General features: G+C 40.4%; 3 protein-coding genes across 3 annotated transcripts; 1 reads left to right on the forward strand and 2 right to left on the reverse strand.

The window, feature by feature from the left end:
• Positions 1-2,825: 2,825 nt before the first annotated feature.
• Positions 2,826-4,947, reverse strand: LOC118230579 (transcription cofactor HES-6-like). Its single transcript, XM_035423706.1, has 4 exons — positions 4,660-4,947; positions 4,489-4,575; positions 4,252-4,333; positions 2,826-4,121 (listed from the first exon to the last, which is right to left on the reverse strand). The coding sequence occupies exons 1-4, from the start codon at positions 4,738-4,740 to the stop codon at positions 3,661-3,663; spliced, it is 711 nt and encodes a 236-aa protein (XP_035279597.1). The 5' UTR covers positions 4,741-4,947; the 3' UTR covers positions 2,826-3,660.
• Positions 4,948-14,248: 9,301 nt separating this feature from the next.
• On the forward strand, positions 14,249-21,558 carry LOC118230578 (integral membrane protein 2C-like). The gene is made up of 6 exons (XM_035423705.1): positions 14,249-14,468; positions 16,889-17,026; positions 18,223-18,411; positions 18,845-18,955; positions 19,277-19,427; positions 20,226-21,558. Exons 1-6 carry the CDS (start codon positions 14,376-14,378, stop codon positions 20,315-20,317), a joined length of 774 nt encoding a protein of 257 aa, XP_035279596.1. The 5' UTR covers positions 14,249-14,375; the 3' UTR covers positions 20,318-21,558.
• Positions 21,559-23,688: 2,130 nt separating this feature from the next.
• Positions 23,689-25,006, reverse strand: lpar5b (lysophosphatidic acid receptor 5b). The gene has a single exon (XM_035423241.1). It carries the CDS (start codon positions 24,875-24,877, stop codon positions 24,017-24,019), a length of 861 nt encoding a protein of 286 aa, XP_035279132.1. The 5' UTR covers positions 24,878-25,006; the 3' UTR covers positions 23,689-24,016.
• Positions 25,007-25,273: the final 267 nt, after the last annotated feature.

Raw genomic sequence — 25,273 nt, forward strand, 5'->3', positions numbered from 1 at the left:
CTTGAATTTTACCGAAAGCTGTGTACACTGTTCACCATGTCTCTCATCCGTAATACGTATATTGTACGTGGTAACAGCGATTAGTATCGTTGCAATGATACAAACTCTTTTGGTACGTCCACTTCTGTTTCAGAATGGCAACAATGCGTGTCCGTACAGTGTCCGTGGCTAGCTGTTGTCTTTTTAGGTTCAATTAATGCCAGTTGTATTACAAATAAAATAAAATGAAGAGAGAAGAGTTAAACTGGACAGAAAGTATCTGCTGAATCTTTCTTGATTGGTTGATTGATTTGTCGTACGTAGGAGTTCATCCTCTCTGGCTACAATCAATGCATAATATAGGCTAACGCGCGAATAAAATAGTTTGATGACCCAATGGCAAAGTGATAATGCTTGACACTTTTTAGAAGCATTACAAGAGGTTAAAACATTGCAATACTTTTTTGTATTGTTATAGAACATGCTAAATACTATCTTGGAAACGAAAGATTACCCTGCGTTATGAACGACAGGCCCGGGGCTCTCCCTTGTCAAAACTGCTGTTTGGGCTTTGTGGACCATCTGCCAACAGTAGGCCCTGAACCCAAACCAATTTACATTGAAACTGCTTTGTGATAGGCCTACTGTACCGCAGACTTATACTAGTGCGAACTTAAACAGTTCTATAACCTTGCTATTTTACATAAGGTGAGTTGTTTAAAATAATAGCTTGATTCGCGGTATATGGACCTTCTTAAACAACATTTTTTCGACCCAATAGCCGGATCCAAATAAAAATGGTCCAACTGTCAAAATCCTTGGGACGCATCTCCAGTTTTCTAAGTAGCTATTGTAGCCTGCTGTCCATCTCTCATAGACCTACCTTCGTACGCCCAAAGGCTTGGTTTCGATGGTATCACGCTGGCAGGCAGGCTCACAGACCGTAAAAGGAAACCCGGCTAATAACACCAGCTTTGATCACAGATTCGCTCCCCATTTACATGTCCTGTCTTTCGCACCTCTCCCAATTTTAGGCGGAGGTGTGAGCCGCAACAAAGCCTCATCAGCGGGGGACGTCGCGTCTGGGCACTGCTAATCCGGTCTTGTTAACCTATGTTCGATCACTAGCCGAAAACAGTCTGCGAATCTTAATATGTGGATTTGCACGAATTAATATGTACTCTGGTGATTGATTTATCTGTGACAGATTGCCCAAGTAGTTCAAACGCTTAACACACATTTCAGTGTTTATTAGCTTTTCCTTTTTTTGGGGTGGAGGGTAAACTTCACACTTACCAACTTCAAACTTCACATTAATTCCACCGATAAGTTTTGCCTTTTTTATACAAAGGTTACTTGAAATGTAGTTTACAACATTGAAAGAAGACATAAATCATTGGTAGGCCTACAATGTCAAAAATGCCAGGGCACAATGGCTTGTCATTGGGGCAGTACCCTCAGAGGCATTAGTATTCTAAGGTACAAATATGACCCAGTGAGGGAACATTATTAGAGAACAAATATGGACCCGTACCATTCCCCTTTTATAACAGTGTATACATGCACACAAACGTGTGTTCATTTATAGGTGATGGTAGCTATATATGGCTATGACCCAACACATCATTGTGGTGCCTGCCTTACATTTGCTCAGAGACAGGATCTAACGTTTTCCTGCTGGCTGAAGCTATTGTGTCTGTGTACTTTGAGGGTCGTTAGCAACACTTTGTTGTGCAAGGCCCAGCCTAGGTGTCAGTGCACGGCATGAACAGCGGTTTCCACTGCAGATGGGGTTCTTTCATGTGGGCCATGGGAACTGTTGGAGGGGGGTTCCCCTCCAAAAATCCCCCAGTTGTAGTGGCTCCCAGGTCTCTAGAGGGTGCAGTGTAGGGTACTTATGGACATAGGGTGGTTAATAAAATATTTCATCCTCGGGTGTTTAGTTGGTTAGCGAGTGGTTTTTCTGCCTGAAGCCTCTCTTCTGGAGCCTTTTCTGGCCCTCATAAACCAAAAGCCTATGTGTCACTTTTCATGTAAAACGAAAAAGCATTTATTTGTTCAAGTTAGCCTAAACATGGTTTAAGTATTGCTTTAAAAAATAACCAGTTTGACATGTAGCCTATGCACTGGCAGGTCCACATGGTACATGGTACAGTTCTTCATGCTATGCTCCAATTAACTGTTTCCTGCAATGACACTGCCGAACAGAAAGATGTAGCCTAAACAAACATTTATATTTAATATAAACAACCACTTATTTTAAATGATTGCTTGTTATGCTTCAGATATGGAAAATCTAATTCCACAGTGCATTCTAAAAGATCCCTCAGCCAAAGTTTGATGCTGAGCTTTCAACAGCATTCAGCCAGTAGGTTCTAATTGGGAGTCTGCAAATACATCTGATACCCAGTCGAGACATTTCAAGGGGCATCACCATATGAATAAGGAAATTGTGTGACTTTTGACACGTCCTTGCAGAGAAGGAAGTTTCATGGTAGACCTTCACACCCGATAAACGCAGAGAATGTTTTATGAGAGATTTGGTCGCTGCATACGCGCATTTATTCATGTGATTTCAATACAGTGACGTTTGTCACACGTAAGCAATAATGTGTGATGGAATTCAGTCGCTTATTTCGGTAGCCGTTATAACCAACCAACAAACTACACTCAGCAATGGAGGTGTGTTCTTTTTTTTTTTAAACAGAAATATTCCAAGACTGTAAATACTTTTCTCCCATTTAAACTGGTGATTCTTATTACCCAGCAAACAAAGTACCTGTTATTTGGGTGCAATTACCTAAGCGTCTTGTCGTAATTAGCATTAATACCCAGAAAACAAAGGATTGATTGTGCTTAAAGTACTTTTTATTCAAACGTCTTCAGTTAGGCCATGTGCAAAACAAAGTATCCATTGGATTAAGCAGACCGCAATGTGTTTGGCGAAATCGTTATGCATTTAATGGGTTGAAAACAAGATCTTGATACAATCTGATGTCGCACTGCATCGACGCAGGCAACTGGAGACAAGTTCACTTTTGGAAACATTGTACTGAACTAGCCTAACACAAGTCACACACAAACATTGACATTAAATTCACATTATTTACTACAATATGCATTATTTGCAAATGTTCTTTTATTAATTTATTGTTTATTAACCAACGGTGGATTGAGTCACAAAATATACAATATATAGGCACTGCATTATCGAGAGCAATTTAAATTTGTGGGAAACAACAACCCCGCTACCAAGAATGACCTATTTACATTTGTAATTTACCCTCCCTTCATTGAAGGTAGCAATACCCAATTGACTTGAAAATCCCCACTATAATGTGATAATATATACACCTAAACATGTACATGCAGTTATAAGCTTTTTTTTATAATATCGGTGTTTATGTTTAATAGTTTTTCTTCAGTGAATTGTGTGCATGAAAACTCAGGTTCTGATCTTTTTTTGTAAAGAGCTTTTCTTTGCGGTGTCCCCTGTGAATAGACAGATATTTACAAAACAGACAGACGGGTCAGTCTGTCTCTGGTCTAAATGGGATACGCAGACGAGAACAGTGCTGTTCGCTTCTCAAAGTCTTGTCGTCACACTTGGCTAACTGCAATCCGATGGAAACGCATAACTACTCCTCAATCATTCTCAAGGACAAGACCACGATTCACAATTTACCACGGTCTCCACATAGATGCTGAATAGGTAGTTGTGGGCATATTTTGGACCTCCTGGTTCTCAATAGCCTCGGGAGAAATGTGGCTCTGATCACTGTCAGTGTCGTCCAGATCAGAACACAGATCCTCGCTGATCGTGATGGAGGGCGCCGGTGAAAGGTCCGATAAGGTAGAGCTCGACATACTCCGACCCCCCGGTGATAACAGTGCTGTGTAAATCCCTTCACTCGCTGACCAAGTGCTGCCATTGCTGGAAGTCTCTGACATTACATCCACAAGCATGTCCTGAAAGTGGTCCTCGTTCAATGGCATACATTCCAGGAGGTGGTTGAGCAGCTCGGCAGCCACTGTCGCATCAATCCCAGGGCAGTTGGACACGAATGTGTGCACCTCGTGCATGCACTGAATGTAGCCGGCTGCAAACCTCTCGCTCGCCTCCCGATTCATAGTGTCCGCTTCTACAGAAACAGAGGTACAATTATACATTAGGCTATATGTATTAAGAAGCATAGTATGCAAGCAGAAAATTCAAACGAGGCTCATCAGTGTGCTTAGCTTGTTTATAAATAAATATATTAAAAAGCATACCTTGAGTTCGATTCTGTAGAATTTGTTCAACTCGCTTCACAGTCATTTCAAGAACTTCTGCATTCTCCATCTTTGACTGGACCTGCCGGGGGAATGGTTGAAGCTATTATATGTAGGCGAAATATAAACAATCGGATGCAACAATGTGGACCAAGCACACTTATAGTTTAGGATACTCCGCATAACTTATGATCACACATCAGTTGCGGGCGGCGCATTCAAACTGACAAAACTTACGTCTGTGTCCGTGATCAGAGACCTGAGCTCCTGCAAACTTTCATTGATACGAGCTCGCCTCTTTTTCTCCACCAAGGGTTTTCTCGTCTGCAAGCAAGAAGTTTACATTCATGACACAACATCTACTGTAGTTAGTACTAGCTTTCAAACAGCAGAGTTCTGGTGTCTTACCTTTCTGTCTCCTTTAACACCGTAGTATTCATCTTCATCCCTGCTATATCCGTTTTTGTTGAGTCGGGATGAGGGTGCCATGTTGGTTTCAACCCACACAGTTCGGAAATCTGTGGCTTTGTTGCACTGTTACGTCACGATCCTTGAAGAGGGCAGATGGCAGGCGGTGCTAGTTACAAAAAATCCACACACTTAAGGCAAACAGACCAGGCGTTTATTGTGTACTCTTTACGAGTTGTGATTTTGGCGTTAGACGATTGTAGTAGGTATTTATAGGGCCTAATTTACATATGAATAGAGGTTTGGCTGTGAGAGCCAGGAGACACTGGAGAGCACCAAGCATTAGCCAATCAGTTTGTAAGCCTTTGTTTCTCTCCCTTCTCTCCCTCCCCATTTTCCACGGTTGCGCCGCACAGGCTCGAACTGTAAGGAAACATCTTTATGTTTCTGTTCCCGATTAAATATATTTTCTTCAGAGCCCACTGCCTCCATGACAGTCAATGAATAGGCTACGACGTGGAAATATAATTTGGACTGTAAAATTTAAAGTGAAGATTCTACGAATCATGAGGCTCGTCGTCCCTCCAAACTTTGAGAATTAAAATTAAAAGCACGCTGTGTTATGCCATGCAGTTACGTTGCAGGTATTCTCATAGCTTATAGTTTGATATTGTGGAGTTTGCTGGTAATAACGTTTAGCTAGGCCTACTTCTCTATAGTTTAAATTGCTATTTATTTTATTCAATAACATTTTGGCATGATGTACGGTGTTTCTCTTTAAAATGTAATTGAGTTGGTGGTTAAAACGATGCTAGATATTCTGTCACGTCACATGTTCATTTTAGTATGTTTTTATTTATCAGTGTAATCTAATGAGCGAAGTTTAGGCACATAATGCAGATTGTTAGACAATAATCGTATTGCCTAGAAATTGGATCCCTGCCATCACTCTGTTCGGCTTGCCTCATTTATTTATTTATTTATTTACGTTATTTTTTCTTGTCCGGAATTAGGCCTAACACTGGGCGACATAACCCCGACATTATTTCTGTGAGGCCTTGTGAATGTAACGATGCCGCCAGTTGGCAGCTGCAGGCTGACACCCCTTGGACAAAATGAATCAAGTCCGAGCCCTGAAGGCCATAGAAAACGACAGGTGTTGTCTCGCGCTTGATTTGTTCCCCGTTGTTTGGTGTTCTCCGCACTTTATTGTCTGGCTGTAGGCTATATTCAGTTATCCTATTCATGTCCTATTGTAAGTGACAAACGTCACTGGGCAAACGTACACGTTCCAGAATATTAAGTTACAACTTTTGCAAACTTAAAAAATGCTGCATATACGTTCAGAAATTGAGTAGGCCAGTCATGATACTGTTACAGCCATTAGCTGGGCCAACTGTTGCTGATGATGATTTGTTGATGTAGTCTAATTTTCAGGGAGGTGATAACAGGAACCTTGCTGTCGAATAATAATCCACGCGGTATGAATAGAAAGATGATCGCGTTAGCCTCTTAAATACTGTGCAGTAAGACATAGGCCTACTAAAGATCTACACCACTAAATTCAGGTTTTCAACTTGAAAAGGAAAAGAGGTGTTATTTCTATTACGAAATAAACTTCCAAGTCTCCAAATTTTATGGCCCAATACAGGCAAATCTTGGAGCAACAGGGCGGTAATAAGGAGGTAATAAACTGTGGACGTGACGGTGTTCCCTGACTTTGAAGTCATGAGGTTTGGCGCCTCAGTAGGCTACCTTATTCTCAGCATCCGTACAGTCTTGTTTTTATAAATTGTCCATCGTACGTGTGGAATTAGTGGCTCAGGGTGTCGTAACCGATTTTTGTGTATTTTGACGGGGTGTTCTATAATAAAGTTTTTTTTTCTATAAAGTTTAAAAAAAAAAAAAAATTTTTAACCAAATTCATTTCAAGGGCTGCCTGCCCGTTTATTTTGATTATAACCTCATGTGCGTTTAAAATAATAATAATAATAATAATAATAATAATAATAATAAATAGGCCAGAGGCTAACTGTGGATTATAATCAGTTTGTTGAATAGCCTTGGTTCAAGGAATTACTGGCTATTTTATTGACGGACTCTAGATGGCAAGATTTGCAAAGCGAACTGTATGCTGCGCATCAGTAAAGCTTTTGTGTAAATGGATTCTGTTTTATACCCATTTTGGAAACAATTTTTGGTCTATGCCGTTTGCACACATCCTGGTTTTCAGAAAGTTTAATTTAAAAAAACAAAAACAATTTATTTATTTGTTTTTTAAGAGACTTTTAAAAGAGACCATGTATTTCTGAAATCCATATAACCCTTTAGGTTCCCAATTAAAAATGAATGGAAACAACTTCATTTATTCAAATTTCACTGGCAAAATGTCTTTCAAAGCGCAATAAGGTGACAGAGATTGCTGTTGAGAATTTTGCAGGTCTGTTTAAACAAAACATTGTTTTTTTTTTTTTGTATAATAGGCTACAATGAAGTATGTATCTTCAAAGGTGTCCCATTTTTTCAATAACACATGTCCCATGGGCCTTAATTTGTGCCCCTGGTTTTAATCACATTTAAAATTAATTATGAAAATAATCAATAAAAATTCAAAACAGTAATAGTAACAGTAACAGTAATAGCCTATTGCTTAAGCTGTAATAGGATAGTATGGGGTTTTGAGCATGAAAGGCAAGTAGTCTATTTAAAGCATGGTCTGACCAATCCCAGTGAACAGAAGTGTGAATTTAGATGGAATCTAGATGTCTAGAGGGGTGGAAATCTAGGTTGAGAGATGTTTTGACATAAACGGACTAGGTTAGCTCAGTTTAGCCATAATTTTGCTCGGAGTTTACCCTGATATAGCCTGGCTATGTCCTAGCAGGCTACAAAACTTTCACATTTCAACGAAATCTGGAGTTTTCGCTAAACGTCTAGATTGTGTATACCATCCAAATTGGTTAAATTGAGCTAACCTAGTTTTTTTGTGTCAAAACATCTCTCAACCTAGATTTCCACCCCTTTAGACATGTAGATTCCGTCTATATTCAGGCTTGTACTCATTTGGATCAATCATGTCATTCATATATAAATGCAGTCCATTCCATAAAAATTCCACTTATTTTCATCATGAGTACCAACCTCCTACTTCCAGTCATCATACTGAGATTGAGTGTGAGTAATGTAGTCTTTTGAGATAAGGCTCTGTATAATTACAGAGGGTTTGGCTGAACAAGCAGTGTGCATTTAACATAATCTGGCCCAGAATGCAATTTGGGGAAGAAATTCAGCGCCTCACATTGTGTTTATGTCCTCTCAATTTGCATTGTAAATTTCTCTGTTAGGGCAAAATGTTTGTTTATAAACAACACGGCATCGCAGCAAGTGACAAATTCAAGGGCGTGGCCATATAGTCAGGGCCTAAGAAAATGAGGTAGGAGCTCATCTGCAAGCTAGGTAGCTCTTTAGTTTATTTTGCTACCAATCCAGTTAGTCATCAAAGTTAGCTATCTAATTCAGTTAATTGATAACCTATATTTTGCTGAAAACCCAGATTTAAAAACTAACATTATGGCCTCAAAAGTAATCTTTTCTGTTTCAAGTCTTGAATAATGTTGGGTTGCAAAGATACTTAAACCTTTTGAATTTGGGAATGTTAGAAACATAATATCTGGCATGGCAGTATAGTATAACAGGATTGTAGGTTTGATCCCAGGTGTGGCATTGCCATTGTATCCTTGAGCAAGGTACTTAACCTGAAGTGCAACAGTAAATACCCAGCTGTTTAAATGTTAAAGAACTTGTTCATTTCATTATTTCAGTGACATTTCAGCATTTCAATTCATTGTAATAGAATGCCAAAGTTCACATGGTTTGGAATCCATTGTGTGCTAAACCCCTTATCATTATAGTGCAAAAATATATCACCATTTAATTTTCCATTGGCAGTACATTGGCATTGTTATTATATGGAGGGACCCTTATGGGGGGAGGGCACAAGCTCACAAGGCACTTGGCCACCCGACGTAAGTACAGCCAGCCCGCTGCGGAATGCTACGCATCGCTGGTCTAATAGGCTGTTGCGCAGATAGCTACCCTTCGCTATCAGCACGCGGATCTCAGACGTTTTCTCTGCCCTCTTCTCAGTCCAATTTTCATTTTAACTTATTTTCACATTCACCACCTTTTATATTTAAAATTATATTTATGTTACGCCAAATCTAGAGAAACATTATATTAATTCAAGGTTTTTTTTAGTCTATTAGACACCACGTAGTGCTGGCTGGTAGTGTAATCTATTGTTTCTTTGTTAATATTTTGTAGTTTCATATTCCTGGAATTCTGTTAACATCATACAGCAACCACTTGAAAGTGTTGAGAAATATTTTTTTAATGGACACGAAACAGGAAATAAACGTGTTTTTCTACACAAAGTCTTTTCTTTTTTTTTTGTATTTAATTTAAAAAAAGGGGTGGGGGGCTCTTACAAAGACGACGTGTGATGGATTTAGGACGTAAGCCTATGTGCTATACCATGCCATCTGGCCACGCGCCTCTGAATCAAAATTAGCGTGGGAATGACGAAGTCACAATAACCCATTTCAGTGTGTTTTCCAAGCGGCTCTGTGTGGCGTGCAGCTCAGGGTTACTCAGCAGAATGAATTGTGAATTGTCTTTGTAGTAATGGGCACGGTCTTGTGCCTTAGGAAGGTTGCCGTAGTTCTATGCGCAGGTCATGTGTGAGAGGTTGAATAAAGTATGGCGTTGCAAGCATGAACGTCTCCGGCTGATTAGCTTAAAACTCATACTTCTAGTCTTCTTGTCGTTTTTGAATGGCCTTTAAATGTGATGGGTGTAGCTAGTTCAAGAAAATAGGGCTAAACACATCTCCGGGTAGACTTGTGAGAAGCGACTTACCCTCAGCCCCGGTTAGGTTATTGTAACCCTAACAAGATGCCTTTTTAAGCCAAGACTTCAGACACAACTGAAAAAAATGAATATATATGGCTAGTTTGAATGAACTCTCATCTTGCGATAGACAACAATGTAATCAAAGTGATCGATAAACGCACACAGAACCGATTTTGGAATTCTTTGAGGCAAATGGAGGAAGAAGGGCGCCTGAGAAGGCCATCAAATTAACCGTTATTTTTGGGTGTGGTCTTTACAGGCAGGATGCCATTTGTTGTGGGTCTGTATACCTACTCCTACATGTCAGTATGTTCTGTAAATTGGCATACTCTTTAAACATTCATAATAAAAAGGCAGTGTGATTTGGTGTAATTTATTGAATGTAATCTAATGAATGTAATTTATTAGTTCTCATTAATGCATGCAATCCAATGTAAATCTCTTGTTTGGAATGACACACCTTTTTTAAAAAACCTTTTTCTCCCCGTGGTTACACTACTTCCTCCTTCATAGAAATATGTATTAAGTCTACATTTACATGTATAACATAACAGATACACTACATATAGGACTGTTAGGCCACTGTGTTCCTGAGGGCCCATATTGCTGCACATTTTCTAAGTCTGTATGAATAGTGGAATACTTAGCACATGCCTTCTGCTAATCTGTGCTGTCTGGGAGGGGGGGAATGCCAGGTGGGTGTAGATTATGGAGCGGAGGATGTGACATCAGTTGTAGGAGGAGAATTGGCTGAGGAGAAGGCCCGATGATGCAGCTAGAGTACTCTAAAACAGAACGCAGTCTTCGTCACTGGGGTGGGGGGGTGGGGGGGGGGGGGGGGGGGGGGTTTGCTATCTGGTGTGGTTGAAAATAGCATTGCCCTGTATGTTCCTATTGTACCTTTGAGAGGTACTTATCTGAGATGCTTTTTTAAACTTCCAGTTGCATAAATGGTGTCTATATAAAAATGTGGGCTGTAAGGTTTTAAAAAAAAAAAAAACTAATTTCCTCTTGGTCCGCTCTTATTACATTTTTATGTTTGTACATTGCAAAGCACTTTGATAACTCTAAGGATTCTGTATTATAATAATAATAATAATTATTATTATTATTATTACAATTATTATTATTATTATTATTTTATTTAAATTTTTTATTATTGTTGTTGTTTTGTTACAGTGGAGGCACCTTTTCTGAATCAATACAAGTCTTGGTCAACTGTTGGCAAAGGCCATTTTAGCACCAATCAGAGAGCCTCTGTGTGAAGTAAATGCTAAGGCTGAAAAGAAACATGCGGTGTTTTCACAATTCACTATTGAAATGAACAGATCTAAGTCTGACCTCTTCCAAAAGTCAGTCAAATTACATTTAGAGTGCATATACATACACTCCCAAAAAGAAGTACAAGCAGAAGCTCATATTTTACCTTTTAGTAATTACAATATTTTTGTCTTTACTGGAATTCCGGCTAAATGCAAATAGAACCCTACTCTTGGTAATACATCTGTTTGAAGTGTGTCCAGTGTGGACAGTCTATATACTCAGGACTGTGAAGATGTGAACAAGAACGTTATTGCACTGCCTTCAGGAGATCTCGCCCCTGGTCCTTGAGAGCATGGTTTTAAACTGAAATTTCTGAAGTAAAAAGATCTGCTAATTGTTTTTTACTAAACATTTTAAATGCCTAATGAGGGATGATTTACCCTCTTAATGCCGCATTATGTCAGAAACAGCCTTATTATTATATATTTTCTATTACACCTTCATTTTAATACTTTCAGCAAACTTTTAACCTATTGGTTCTTTTGGTTCTTTTGTATTTTGTCTTTGGACAAATCACATGGTAAACAAGTCTAACCTACATGACAAAATCTATTCCAGCACAAAAGTCTGAAACTTTAGTAAAATAAAATACATACACAGGGGTTCTCCAGGACAAGGGTAGGGAACCCATGTTGCCTGGAGAGAATTTTCTTCTGGCCTCAGGGTGTATTCAGTAAAGGTCAGGTCCTACTAGTGTCGGGTCAGTACATCTTGGTATCTTACTGAGTGAGAAAAACTGCAATTAGTTTAGAAGATTGACCACTGACGTCTTATCGTCTATGGTCTGCTTGACAGGAAGAAAGCCTCAGGCAACATTAGCGGTTGCAGTCAACCCACCATAATCCTTTGTGCATGTTCTGTACAAGCCATGGAAGAAGCGTCCTAAAGCCTACTTCCCATTAAGGAGATCCTGCGTGGCACCAGCAAGAAGGAAGTGAAGGTGGAGGCGGCATCCCAGCTAGTGCAGGATCTTTCCAGCATCAGCCTCCTCAGCACGCTGATCGCAGACCTGCTGTTGGTCGACTTCCAGGTGGAAGAGGGAGTGAATGAGAGCGAGGGGGAGGCAGGCTTCTTGTTCTTTCATGCTTGCTCTGTGTCCACGCATTTGTGTGTGCGTGTGTGTGCGTGCGTGTGCGTGTGCATGTACGTCTGTGCTTGTGCGTGCGCGTGCATGCGTGTGCATGTGGGGGAGCCCGAATGTGCGGGTGTCTCCCAAGAATGTGAAATGTGCTTGTTGCATGTGCATCATTTGTGCGGAAGGTAAGGAAGAGGATGCCTTTTATGGATGTGGGAGCTCCAAGTGCATTTATGGAAGTGAGTTCAGATGCTTGTCTGCATGTGATTTTGTACGTCTGCATGCGCGTGGGTTACTGTAGATGTAAGCAGCTGTGTGTGATTGGAGTCATTTTTGAGAGTGTGATGCTGTGCGTAGGCATGTGGGGGCGTGTGTTTATGTTTGGGGGGGGTCTGTGTGTGTGTATGTGTAACTATGTGTGGTTTCGATATTGCAATCTTTGAAATATCATAACGCCTGCAGCAATAGCAAGTTTTCATATCATTCACCCAGCCAACAATACCAGTGTTTCAAAGCTATTGCGTTGTGATAGGATACATGGCTAAGACAATGTGATGATTTTTTGTTTCCTCAGTTTTGTCTAGTCATTCCTGACAAGTGTCTCTTACGGAAATTCAAAAAGAACCACATGCTGCAAGCAAAAATTGTTTTGTGATTTAGTTTTATCAGTCATTAGTTTCTTAGTTATTATTGATTGTAACAGATGCCCTTCTCGTAAGTGCCTTAATACATAAATTATGGCATAGCATATCACTGAACAAATGTTTTTCCTTACACTCTTTAGAGTGTTAAAATGATGTGGCTCTGATTTTTAACAGCATTCTCTGTTGGCAAATTGGTATGAAGATCCCTACAGTAGATGTATCTGTGCCTGAGAGAATATATTGTGTGTTGTTAAATGGGTGTGTATAAACAGTGACTGCTGTGTTTCCCTACTTTATATTACACACTGAGGCAGCCTGTCAGTTTTTCAGTTTGTTTGCTGTAATTTGTGTTGCATGGTTGCAGGTTTTCCCTGTGTGTTTTTGATAGGTACAGGTCACCTGACATAGTCCTGTATTGTGAGGTCTTGCCAATGGACAGGCATTGGTTGCATCATACAGTCAAGCAGTACAGCAGCTTGTTTTAATAAATGGATATGTCCATATCCAACATTACCTTGGATGCATTTGCCACTTTCAAATTGAATCTAATACCATTGCAACAAAATACCACTTCCTTCCTGCCCCACAGATGGTTATGCACCTACATTCTCAGAGTTGTGTCATCATTCTGCTGCACAAGGCAACCAATGTCTGGTTTACAGCAGACGGTACTGCACTAGTGTACTTTCATAAACTCACCAATAAACCTGACTGGTCAAAGGGCAAAAAAGAAACAAACAAACAAAAACAAAAAAACATTTGAATAATAAGTCCAATATCATTATTTTCTCTATTGTATTCTGATGTTTATGTCAGGGACGTGCAGAGGGGGCGGCTACAGTGGCTTGAGCCGCTGCTTCTTTGTCCTCCTTGGCTGAAATGGCCCTCTGCCTCACTGGACCAAATAAATAAATATTAGAGTGAGTTTTCATACAATGTCATAAAGTAGTGTGCTGACGTTGATGGGGCTTTTTCTTGGCTTGAGCCCCTGCCCCTCAAAATGTCTATGCACGCCCCTGGTTTGTGTCATACTTGTGTCTTTCTCCAGTTACCTACTTTGGTTAATTATCACTTGGATCTTGTACTAATATTAGTTTACCTGCACGTTTAGTGATTGTGAAATGTTAGCTTGTGATACAACTGAAGATCAATTTTAAATTAAATTAACAATAAGGCTGATGGTATGTACCACAGAATGTTTAGTCGTTGGCTACACTGTCCCATTCAACGCTACTAACGGAATCAGCACCAGCTGGTGTCCTTATGTCCTTCATTGCGGAACATTCTGTAGTTTTCAGGTGTTCTTTTTTGCAGTTGGGATTGAGTGTGTGGTATCTGGGTCAGTGACTTGCCTTAAAAAGCAGTTTGTAAGAAGGAATGCGCCAAGAAATGTTGATAAGTATTCATAAGAAGCCGAACATTTTTGTGAGGTTTATCAAAATAAAAATCCACTATAACATTTATTATAGCCTACTTACATTAATGGTGTTCGTACGACTCGATTACACACGTCATGCTCACCAATGCTCTGAACCAGAGCTCGTTATTGTATTAGAAGCCTGTCACTTTAAGATGTCTTAAATAAATAAATAAACAAATGAAACACGAAACTTCCGGCAGATCCTAGCCAAATGAAAAAAAAGAAAAAAAAGAAAATCTATGTCATCAGCACCAGGGAAGGCTGGGGCATTGAAATAAAGATCAGAATCCGCACTCGCTCCAGAAGGAATTCCACAAGCGTCAAAGCCTCCAGACAGACAGAAATGGTGAAGATTACATTTCAGCAGGTCGCGGGACAGAAACCCGAGAAGGAGAACGATGCAGATAAAGCGGAGATTCTCATCCCCTGTCCGCACGTAAGTTCAGTGCATTCATATGTGTTGGTGCAATGTAGGGTTGTTCTTCTTTCTTTGGCGCTGACATTAAAGGTGCCCTATTATAGATGATGGGCGCGCTGTCAACAGTGAAATGGCTACTGTATTCGAGTCCGAGCCCCTCTGTGTCCACCGTTAATGGTCTATTGACATTTAGCCTACTGAGAAAACAATTTTACAGGACAGCTGATGACAATGAGTCTGGGGATGTACTCAGTGGGAAAAAGTAGGTGAAAGGAAAGGGACCAACTTCATGGATTGCATGTGATAATATCACATATTGTTTGCTGCAGTAGCCTACATACAGTTTTAGTAAATGCAATTAATAAGCTATCCATACTGACGGAAGACAGTTGGTCGTGAAGCTTGCAATTTTTAAAAGGCTGTAGCCTACTAAAATCCCAAATTCCATGAAATAGAATCAAGGTTTTTTGTGACAGGAAGTTTGAAATAGATCAAAATCACCAGTGCACAAGTCAACTACAGTCAGTGTATCAGGGGAAACGATGTACCATACCAGTAGGTGGCAGACAAAATGGCAGATGTCATAGGAGGGGTTACCGTGGCTCCGGTGTTCGACAATATTTTCCAGCATCTAAATGGATCCGGTTACCTTCGACGTCGATGGTGCACTTGACATTCTCTTGTTACCTGTGAATTATATTCTAAGAGCAAGTGCAGGTGTGGGAGACAACAGGATGAGAGGCTGAAGCGCTTGAATGTTAAATGAGGGCGATGTCTAAATAATTTAATTTAATAAGACAGCTGAAAGAGACCAGGTTTCCAGTGGTTTGAATCTGTAACATATTTCTTCTCGATAAATTTTCACCGTGATTGACGTGAGAATGTATTCAGCTTCTGGACGTTTTAACCGCCATATTCATCGAGTCTAGCCTGAGACTGCAGTAGCCAAGAATATGATAGACGTTGTAGGTGCCTATAAACCAGTGTAACACTCTCTTTTTAAACGGATCCAAGAGCTACCACAAATTAAGGGACGTTTGACCCAGCCTAAATGCTAATGTATCATTGTCTGTACACACGTTGTCTGCAGCCGATAGCTATTGCTTGACAATAATAGCTGATGTGTTGCAAGACGTCCTTCATAATCTTAGATCGTGTAGGCTCATCGCCTATGAGTTTTCCACCGAGATACATTGTGTTCTGTCACTTGTAGCCTTCCTTGCATCATAGTGTCTTTGTAACTACATCATCCAACCACTGAGCTTCAAGTGAGGTTATTTTTGATACACAGATGGTGGTTGCCACAACACCAGGACTTTCGTGGGGCTCTGTGCCTCTCTCCTGGCTACATATACAGACGACAGTGTTCAGACTGATAATAGGGTGTTTTCCTTGTGTTTCATGACAGGTCTATTTTATAATGAGATATTAATTTATTGCTTCAGTCAATATTGCCTAATGTTAGAAATGTTCTAAAAATGTTTTATTATTTCCACAAGTGTAGGCTAAACATTCCTCTTTGTCGTACATATACGGTGTCTGAGACTGCGCTTGGAACGACAGCCAAGCTACAACATATTTCGTATCATAAAACAGACGCATCATACATGCTACAGCATCCCGAACACTCAATGCTCATTAGTCACATTTTTAGAACCTGTTAGTTTTAATCACATTAGAAAAATAGACTGCTCTACAAAATGACGCTTGCCTCTAGCGTCAGAACAATCATACGTAATTGAGGCTATTAATACTGTCTCTTGGGGAGCGCATCTTACAATGCCTCCTTTCTTTGGCAGTAGATCTCCCACACTTTTCGTGTTACGTTTCATCCTCGGATACGAACGCGGTACAAATAAGGAATGGCGGAATGTGGTAGTGTGGCGGGTTCTATTAATAGGCATATCTGTAGCCGTGTCAGCTGTACTCTGCTTCGTTTCGGAGCGTTTCCAATCTTCCTGGCGCGATTCATGTAGGACGAGCGCGTGTCGATAGCAGATGTACTGAGAGACTGGGGGTGGATTGGTATTGCTCATACCCTGTAGCCTACTTGCTCAGATACTCTGCGTTATGAATAACTTGGCAACTCCTTCACAAAGTACACCCACGCTTTTACTCCCAGATCTTTGTGAAAGCCCTCGTCATGAAATTGTAGCAGCACGCGCTATTTTAACACGTACAAATATGGAATTTCCTGTGCGATTACGAGTTTCAGTTTATGGGATTCCATTGTACCAGGTCCTTACAAGGGTGGCGCTATTACTCACGCTCTGTCTCTGTCACACACATAGACAAGCACGCACACTGACACACACACACACACACCCATCATCATTGCCATTATCTGTGTATGGGGATTATGTAGACAGTCCATTGTCTGTGTGTGTCAGTGCTATAAGCAGCATGTGACCCTATTTTCTTTCTTGTTTTCTCAACAGGAGGAGCTGGTTCTTCCTCTTCGGCCCAAAAGATCTCCTCTCAGTGGCCTATGTTGCCTGACCTTTGGCCTGGTGGTCTTCATGTGTGTGCTTGTGCTGGCATCGATATGTGTCTATAGGTACTACTCCATACCACAGGTAAGACTGCTTAATTTTTGTCTTTAAACTGACATCACGCAGGATGTAATCTGTGTGGCATCTCATTTATAAAACCACAAATACATGCACTGTTGAATGCAGACATTTTAGAGGTAATGTTAGTAGCCGCATGCATAACCTGGTAAACATTTAAACTGTGTCTGAGTCCTTACCCTGTGGGTGTTAGTGTAGGCACAGTAATCGTGGTAATCAGCAGTAAGGGCAAATTGAAAAGCTTGTTGGTGCATGTGCACAAGTCACTAAACCGGGAGTATTCAATCTTTTTAACCAGTCAGTACATAGCAGTACTTGAATTATTACGATGAATCATTGAATCATCACAAGGGTGTCCAATTTTATACATAAAGGGTCATTGTGAATGTAGGTGTTCTAGTTGTGTTCTGTGCTTGTTCAAGCGATGATTAGATTTCCATGTTTCAAGTGTAAATGAGGGGCAAAGTTTTTTTTTGTGTTCTGCTGCTCATTTTATCTGATTCAGCTTCCATTTTAAAGTGGAAAGAAAAGTCAGCGTAGAAAGAGGGTTTTTGAGAAATGGGGCCACAGTGTTACCAGATACTGACAGGATCAGTAATCGAAATGTCATCTCACCAAAGTACAGCTTATACTGCTGCAGACAGATTGACCTCAATGTAGTTCAGCTGCTATTCGACCTGATGCATTTTCTATGGTTGTGGTGGTGATGAGATCGACAATCTCAGGAAAGTATATGATGATGATGATGATGATGATGCTGGCACTGATTGTAATGAGGATGATGATGGTAGTGGTTGCAATGAGGATGATAGTGGTGGTGACAATAATGGTAATAGCTGTAATGATGGCAGTGATGGTAATAGATGTATGATGATAATGGTGGTAAAGCTTGTAATAACGCCGATATTCATGATGAGAATGGCAGTGGTTGCAATGAGGAGGATAGTGATGGTGACGATAAAGGTAATAGTTGTAATGGTGATGGTAATGGCTATATGATGATAATGGTGGTAATGCTTGTAATAATGCCAATGTTAATGATGATTACAATGCTAACGGTTGTAATGACGATAGTGGTGGTGACAATAATGGTAGTAGTTGTAATGGCGATGTTAATGGATGCATGAGGACGACGGCTGTAGTAATGGCGATGGCGACAATGGATGATGACGTGGTTCTTCGTTCCCTGTGCTGTTGTGCAGGAGCCTGAGGATAATATGTTTCACTGCCGCGTGCTGTACGAGGACCCCATCTACGCCCCGCTGCGGGGGCGGCAGGAGCTGGAGGAGAACGTGGGGATCTACTTGGAGGACAACTACGAGCAGATCAATGTGCCCGTTCCCCACTTTGGCGGCAGTGATCCCGCTGACATCATCCATGACTTCCACCGGGTGAGAATACATTTGCTGCGCTATGACCTTCATCGTCCAAGGAAAAATAGATCTGGTTACATGAGCAGTTGTCTGAGCATATAAGAAGCTTAAGTTTCCATGCAAAAATGATGGCTGCCCAGCAAAGACATTATTATTATTATTATTATTATTATTATTATTATTATTATTATTTTATACAGTAGTTGGTAGCAATGGTCACTTGGTTTTACAGTTTTGGAAGAGATGTGGTTAGCAATAGCCTCCATTCGTTCTTGAATTCACACTATTTGTATTTAGTGGAGTGGCTGGTTTTGTTTATGAGGAATGATAGTTGGTAAATCAATTGTTAGATGGACTGTGTGTCCTTGATAGTCCTTCGCTGAACTATTTTGCTCTTAAAAAAAGGCTGCTGTTATCATTATTGTTAAAACTCTTTTTTATATGTTGCCAGGGCCTGACAGCCTACCATGACATTGCGCTGGACAAGTGCTACATCATCGAGCTGAACACCTCCATCGTCATGCCCCCGAGAAACCTCTGGGAGCTGCTGGTTAACGTCAAGGTACAGCATCATGTAATGTTCCGTCAACCATTTTGCAACGTTGCGGCAAAGCTCTGGCACGGCCATCGCATTGCACAAAATGGAGCAAGCGAGTTGCTGTTAACTGGTTGCCACTGTAAGCTGGGTGCCGCTGTAGCAATGGTGTGAGAGTGTGTAGTTGTCGTATGTGTCTGCCAGGGGAGCCAAAGCAAACAAGGTCTGGTTAACAGGGGAAAAAAATAAACTGAAAATGGGGCTATTTGATACGGGTTGTGCATCCTGTTAGGCTGACAGATGGTTGGACGAATAATTCACGAGGGATGTGCCCGTCTGTCTCTACAGAGGGGGACCTACCTTCCCCAGACCTACCTCGTCCATGAGGAGATGGTGGTGACGGGCCGGGTTCGAAACATGAGGCAGCTGGGGGCCTTCATCTACAGGATGTGCAGAGGAAAGGACACCTATCGGCTCAAGAGGCGGGGATCTCGCAGACGTGAGTGTCAACAAGATCTCTTTTTTATGCCCAGGGCAAATCACATGGCTCTTACAGCTCTACAGACCCACAGTCTTAACACACTCCCAAGTGTTCAGAATGTGATGTAGGAGAAGAACAGGATTACATTTAAATTTTTGAGTGGCGTGATCTGAGGAAATGCAAGGGTTTTTGAAACACTAAGGCCCCAGATGAAACGGCTTCCCTTTTACTAATGCGCTGGTGTTGGTGTTTCTGAATGAATCGTATTTCCACGCATCCATTAATTGTCCCTCAGAGAGGAAACAATGGTGTGTTTTGTTGAAGTTCAAAAGATTGTGTCACCGTGGGCAACTGAGAAAACTGAGCTAAGTTGCAGCTACTGATATCAGTGGGTAGAGAGCTCCTAGATGTAGTTATAGACTCATGTGGCAATGGCTGATTTTTACCACAAGAATGTTGCTGTCATTGAAAATTGTCATTGAAAACTTTTGATTGGAAAACTGTAAATATAAGGTCATGTCATATTTAGCATCAGGGGTTAGTTAACATCAAAAGTTTATTTGCTTTTTTTGTCAGCATTTTTTCCTCTACATGTCAGTCAAGGACAGTTCTAGCAATGGTTTACTCTCCCAGGTGTTTTATGAATGTGCTCAGGTAGCTTGCTTGGCATACGTAAAATTTGCATAGCTCACAATTTAAAAAATGTATTCATACTCATACTGCTAGTTGCAGTACATACTGACAGTGCCTTGCCTGGCTGTTGAACTGGTGCAAAACCTAAATTTGATTGTCTTGTTTTTTCTTCTTTCTTGGCAGGCATTGACAAGCGCGAAGCACGCAACTGTCACACCATCCGCCATTTCGAGAACACATTTGTGGTAGAGACGGTCATCTGTGAAGAAGCCTAAGACAGGGGTTCCGCTTTTTGGCAACGTCTGACATTTACGCAGATTCACCTCCAATACTGTAGCTCTCTTCAGCGTATTTAGTTTGACTGCACTTTATAAGCATGATGTATTATATTTCGTTTAAGAAATTAATTTTGGTTTGTTTTGTCTGGTTTTATTTTTTGTCCTGATTTGTTTATTTTTCTGTCGTTCTGTTATAAAATGCGTTGTTTGTCGTACCAATAAAATCTGTATATTTGAATATATTTAAGAAATTTCAAGATCAGTTTTAGTCTTGAAGTTTTGTTCTTTGTTTTTTAATCATACTGTTCTTAATGATTTTCCAAAGTGAAATGAGGAATGTTTACTGTATCAGCTGAGAGAAAAGAGGTTAGATTCTTATTTTGTTTTCATGTGTATCCCCCTTCCTGTGGGGGAACAGTGCACTGTTGATCCACTGATATCCCAGGATATCCCATGTACAAACAGTGCTTCACTATGTACAAACTTTTCCATTTGCTATTTGTCACATGATTGTATCATTGTTTCTACTTTCTCCTTTTGGGGGATTGTAAAATATGTTTCTTCTCCTTCCCATGAATGCTGTTGATTCCTTTTTTCTCCTGTTGTACGATCAAATCACCTTGTGTTTTGTCTGGGTGGAAACAGGCAGGCCCCGGGACTTTAAATTCCGGAAACTGGATGATTCCTTTTCACATTAAGAGGGTTGTTCTGGACCAACTCAGATGATCCAGACTTTTGGTTCTGAAATTACATTATGATTTTTTTTTTTTTTTTTTTTAAGTCTTTAACCTATTTATTAATGTTTGGTTAGCACAATTGATGTCACTGATCTAGCTTTTCCAGAACAATCCTTTTCCTTGAGATGGAGCTTGCTAGAGGGGTGTCCCCCAGGTGCAGCTCTTATTGTTTCCCAAAACGCCCTTTCCCGCTGGTCCCACCCATTTGAGCTCACCAACATGCCAAAGTTCCACCCCCATTTTGCCATGGCCAATTCTTCCCACCTTCTACCTTTTTTCCTCTGCATGTTTCTTTGAAACACCTGTACTGTTAGAATATTTTATAAGACCACAAAGACAATGCCTTGGTTCAGAAACTGAACTGAAGTTATCGCTGTTGCAAGAGAACTTTAGAATATTTAATGTTCAGTCTACAATACCTGATTTGACTGATACTACTGTATATTCTGTCTGCTTGTAAAGCCCTCCTACCTGTGAATAAACTAGATTATCCAAAATGTGGAACTTCTGCTTGTTGTAATCATTTCATCTCTTGATTTTATTGCAGTTGGCCCCTGACTACTTGTTTGTGTGGCACCATTTAAAAATTGTAATTGTCGAGAAATGTCCAATATTTAGGGGAATGTCCTCAGCATGAATTCCCTAGCCCAAATTAATGGTCTTGCATTACAATCCTTTAGTATCTTATCCAAAGAAACTCACACAGCTTGCATTACTCTATTCAAAGGTATTACGACAATTTCCTATCTGGGATTCAAGCAACCTCTGCATGACAAGGGTACAACGGCAGTCTCCTACTGGGGAATCACTGCCGCCCTATGTTAAATGCTCGCTGGAAAATAGTGTGGGCGACTGTTCCCTGATAGTCCATGGTATTGTCCACTACTTGGATGTGACCCCAAATCACTTTTTTTTGTGCCAGTCAGCCTTTGGGTGACACGCATTTCTAAATCCTCCAGTTCTCACAAGTTCATTGAGAGATATATGCTGTAATAGTCAGTTCAGCTGCTTTGATGTCAATCCACATCATGTTCACATCAAGCAATAACAATGGTGGACTTTATAGGACTGATAGGCCAGTCTGTGAATTTCAACATGCTCTGTTCTTCATCTTGAAAGATCACATTGCCACACACCATAGAAAGATGTGATGTGCACGTGTATGTAAGCTTATACCTGACTACATCAGTCCTATTGAGTGTCTAGTTGTGCTAGGTTTTAACATTTCCTGTTGTGAAAGCGCAGCTTGTTCCTCATACGCCATCATTTCCTCTTCTCACTAGTTTTACTGCAAGGCAAGTGGAGAGACTTTATGGTACTTTGCACATCATATTCACACTAAACAGACAGCAATATTTTGTAGGCCAATTTCCAGAAACAGAGAACTTGATGTATTTTCTATGGCATTTAAATAGTAAATTAGTAGTTTCCTGTTCTTTTTGAAAAATTGTATTGACCATTTTTGAGTGTTGGTTAGAGTCAGTAGCCAATTCACCAGTGTGAACAAAGCCCAAGAATGTGAAACAAAATGGGAGTACAATATGTCATCCTCCCTCAACACTCTCACCAATCTTTCTTCTCTCAAGGACTGTCCAAGACTCGTCTAAAGAAGCAACATTAAAAGGTTTTGAGAAATTTCTGGGCTTTGATGATGAACTACCCTTGACAGAAAGGAACACTGTTTTGTCAAGTTATGAAATAGGTGAACAAAAACATGAAACTATTTTTCTTGTAACGCTAAGGTAGAAACTGATTATTTTCTCCATCCATCCACCTATTATCTATCCCCACTTATGCTGGTCAGGGTCGTGGAGGGTGCTGGAGCCTATCCCAGCATGCATTGGAAAGAGGTAGGAATACACCCTGGACAGGTCGCCAATCTATCGCAGTGACTGTTTTCACTCTTTGTATTATTAATAAGGAGTTCTGTTTGACAACATTTTAAATGTTGCATTATGAAAGTCTGTTGATTATGTGGCTGTAACAAAGACATTACCATCTTTTAAAAATATCTAATTATTTAATAGCCGTGTCATGAGTTAAACTCAATTAAGCCTTGTATAATTTGGAACTAATCACAACCTAATATTGTATTCATTTGCAACTGAAGTTTATACATTGATAACTGTTCTCCCATGACTGATAGCTACCACCATATTGAGAACTTCTCTTTACCCTGATGAATGCTGGAACACCAGAATTTATGTGTTGCTTCCGCATCTGCTTGGCTTCTTATTTTGTAAACAATATATATAATTTAAAATTGCAATAAATGCATAGGGATGGAAACACTTGCCATTTAAGTCTACACCTGTTCTTGAATAGGTATCTAGGGTTTTTATGCAATCTTTCAGAGCACAGTGCTTTTCTGGTATTTGGAAATATTTTATGGCCCCCTGACAGTTGATCCATAATACCAGACCTCAGTCTTAAGTTTTTTTTCGCACCAAAATATTATATGAAGTACATGCTTTTCACAACTTGAAGTCCCACATGAATGACCACATCCTTTTTATGATTTCTGAAAATAGTTCAAAAATACACAAAATACATGATATGGCAATAATTAATAAACACACTTTGGAACATTGATTTGAATTACTTCTTTTTTGTTTGTTTTTTGATATACTGTTGCCCACAGCTTTATTTATCTGTTTACCTTTGCATACATGTTTTTTCTTGTTATAGCTCTGTACACAGATACTAAATGCCTTTACACAAACCAATCAACTAGAGTCTCCTGCAACGTTTATTACACAAGAAAGCGTGAAAAAGCTAAACACATACTGTTAGCAAATAATGAAACATATAGCCTATCCTTTGCCAATTATAGGATTTTTTTTTTGCTGTGCTACATAATTATTCAAAACGACGTTGCAGCAAAGCACATAAACTTGGTGAAGTGTGCCGTTTTTATCATTTGAAATTTGACGGCCTTGGCTGGTTCTAGCGCCATTCCCTAAGTGTCCAATGTGTGTTGAGCCTTTTTCTTCCTGAAATCATCTAGTGAGAAATAGTAAACTAATGGGTCAAAGCAGATATTGAAGCTGACAAAACATACAGTCCCCATACGAAGAACGGGGTTGTACTGTATTACGCAAAGCGACCGTAAAAACAACAGCATACCGAACGGTACAAAAAATGCTGCAAACATGAATAAATTAACACCGAAAATCAGCATAACTCTCCCTTTGTTGCGTCTGATCGACTCTGTTTTAAGTCTGTGCAGAGTCCTCATTACCATTGCCGTCGATACGACATTTACCATTAGCAATGCAAATATTGTTAGAGAAGCTGCTACACCCCACCACTCTAAACGTGCTTTTTCACTGCAATCAATCATGTCCTTGTTCCCAGCTATGGCCTGGGGGATATTTAAGACAATGAAGAGAACCCACGTAACCGCACAAGCGATTCCCGAAGATCTTGAGGTGCGAAGCATCCGCGAGCGCAGAGGGAATTCCACCGCCAGCAGTCTGTCCACGCCGATGAAAGTGATGAAGACGGCGCTGGTGTACGTGTTGACACGAAGCAGCATTCTGGAGGTAGTGCATACCACGTCTCCAAAGGGCCACATCGCTGTTGAGTGATAATATATGCGCAGAGGCAACGGGAGGGTCAAGAGGAAGTCGGACAGTGCCAGATTTGCCATGAAAACGGTGTTGGATGACTTCAATCCGTGCCGCTTTAGGAGAATCCACAGGGACAGCCCATTCAATGGTAATCCCACGAGCATCACCACGCTGTACGAAATGGCGACCACAACAGACGTTTTGTCCGCCGGAATACTACAGTTGGACATCTTTCCTGTTAATCTCATAAGCACACAGAAAAATGCGGACTGCTTGACATCCTTTGTGTGCGTAGTATTTCACTGCATATCAATCGTTCAGCTGAAAGTGAAAGGAAGGAGGAGCTGGTGTGATGTCCAAATTTGCTGCTATTCTATGAAAGTGTGTATAAAAACGGCCGTAATTCCTACACGGATCACCCGACGTGGATGTAAAGTTGACAGTCTGCACTTTAACCTCATGTCAAATCCAATGTCCTGGAGTACAGAACCAAAACAATTGTGTCAGTGTCCAAATGCTTATGGACTGCATACACACACACACCGTCCACTTTATTAGGTACACATTACATTACATTACAGGCATTTAGCAGATGCTCTTATCCAGAGCGACTTACTTTTGTACCACCTATGTACTTTACCACC

Source organism: Anguilla anguilla, chromosome 6, assembly GCF_013347855.1.
Source record: "Anguilla anguilla isolate fAngAng1 chromosome 6, fAngAng1.pri, whole genome shotgun sequence".
NCBI classification, from domain to species: domain Eukaryota; kingdom Metazoa; phylum Chordata; class Actinopteri; order Anguilliformes; family Anguillidae; genus Anguilla; species Anguilla anguilla.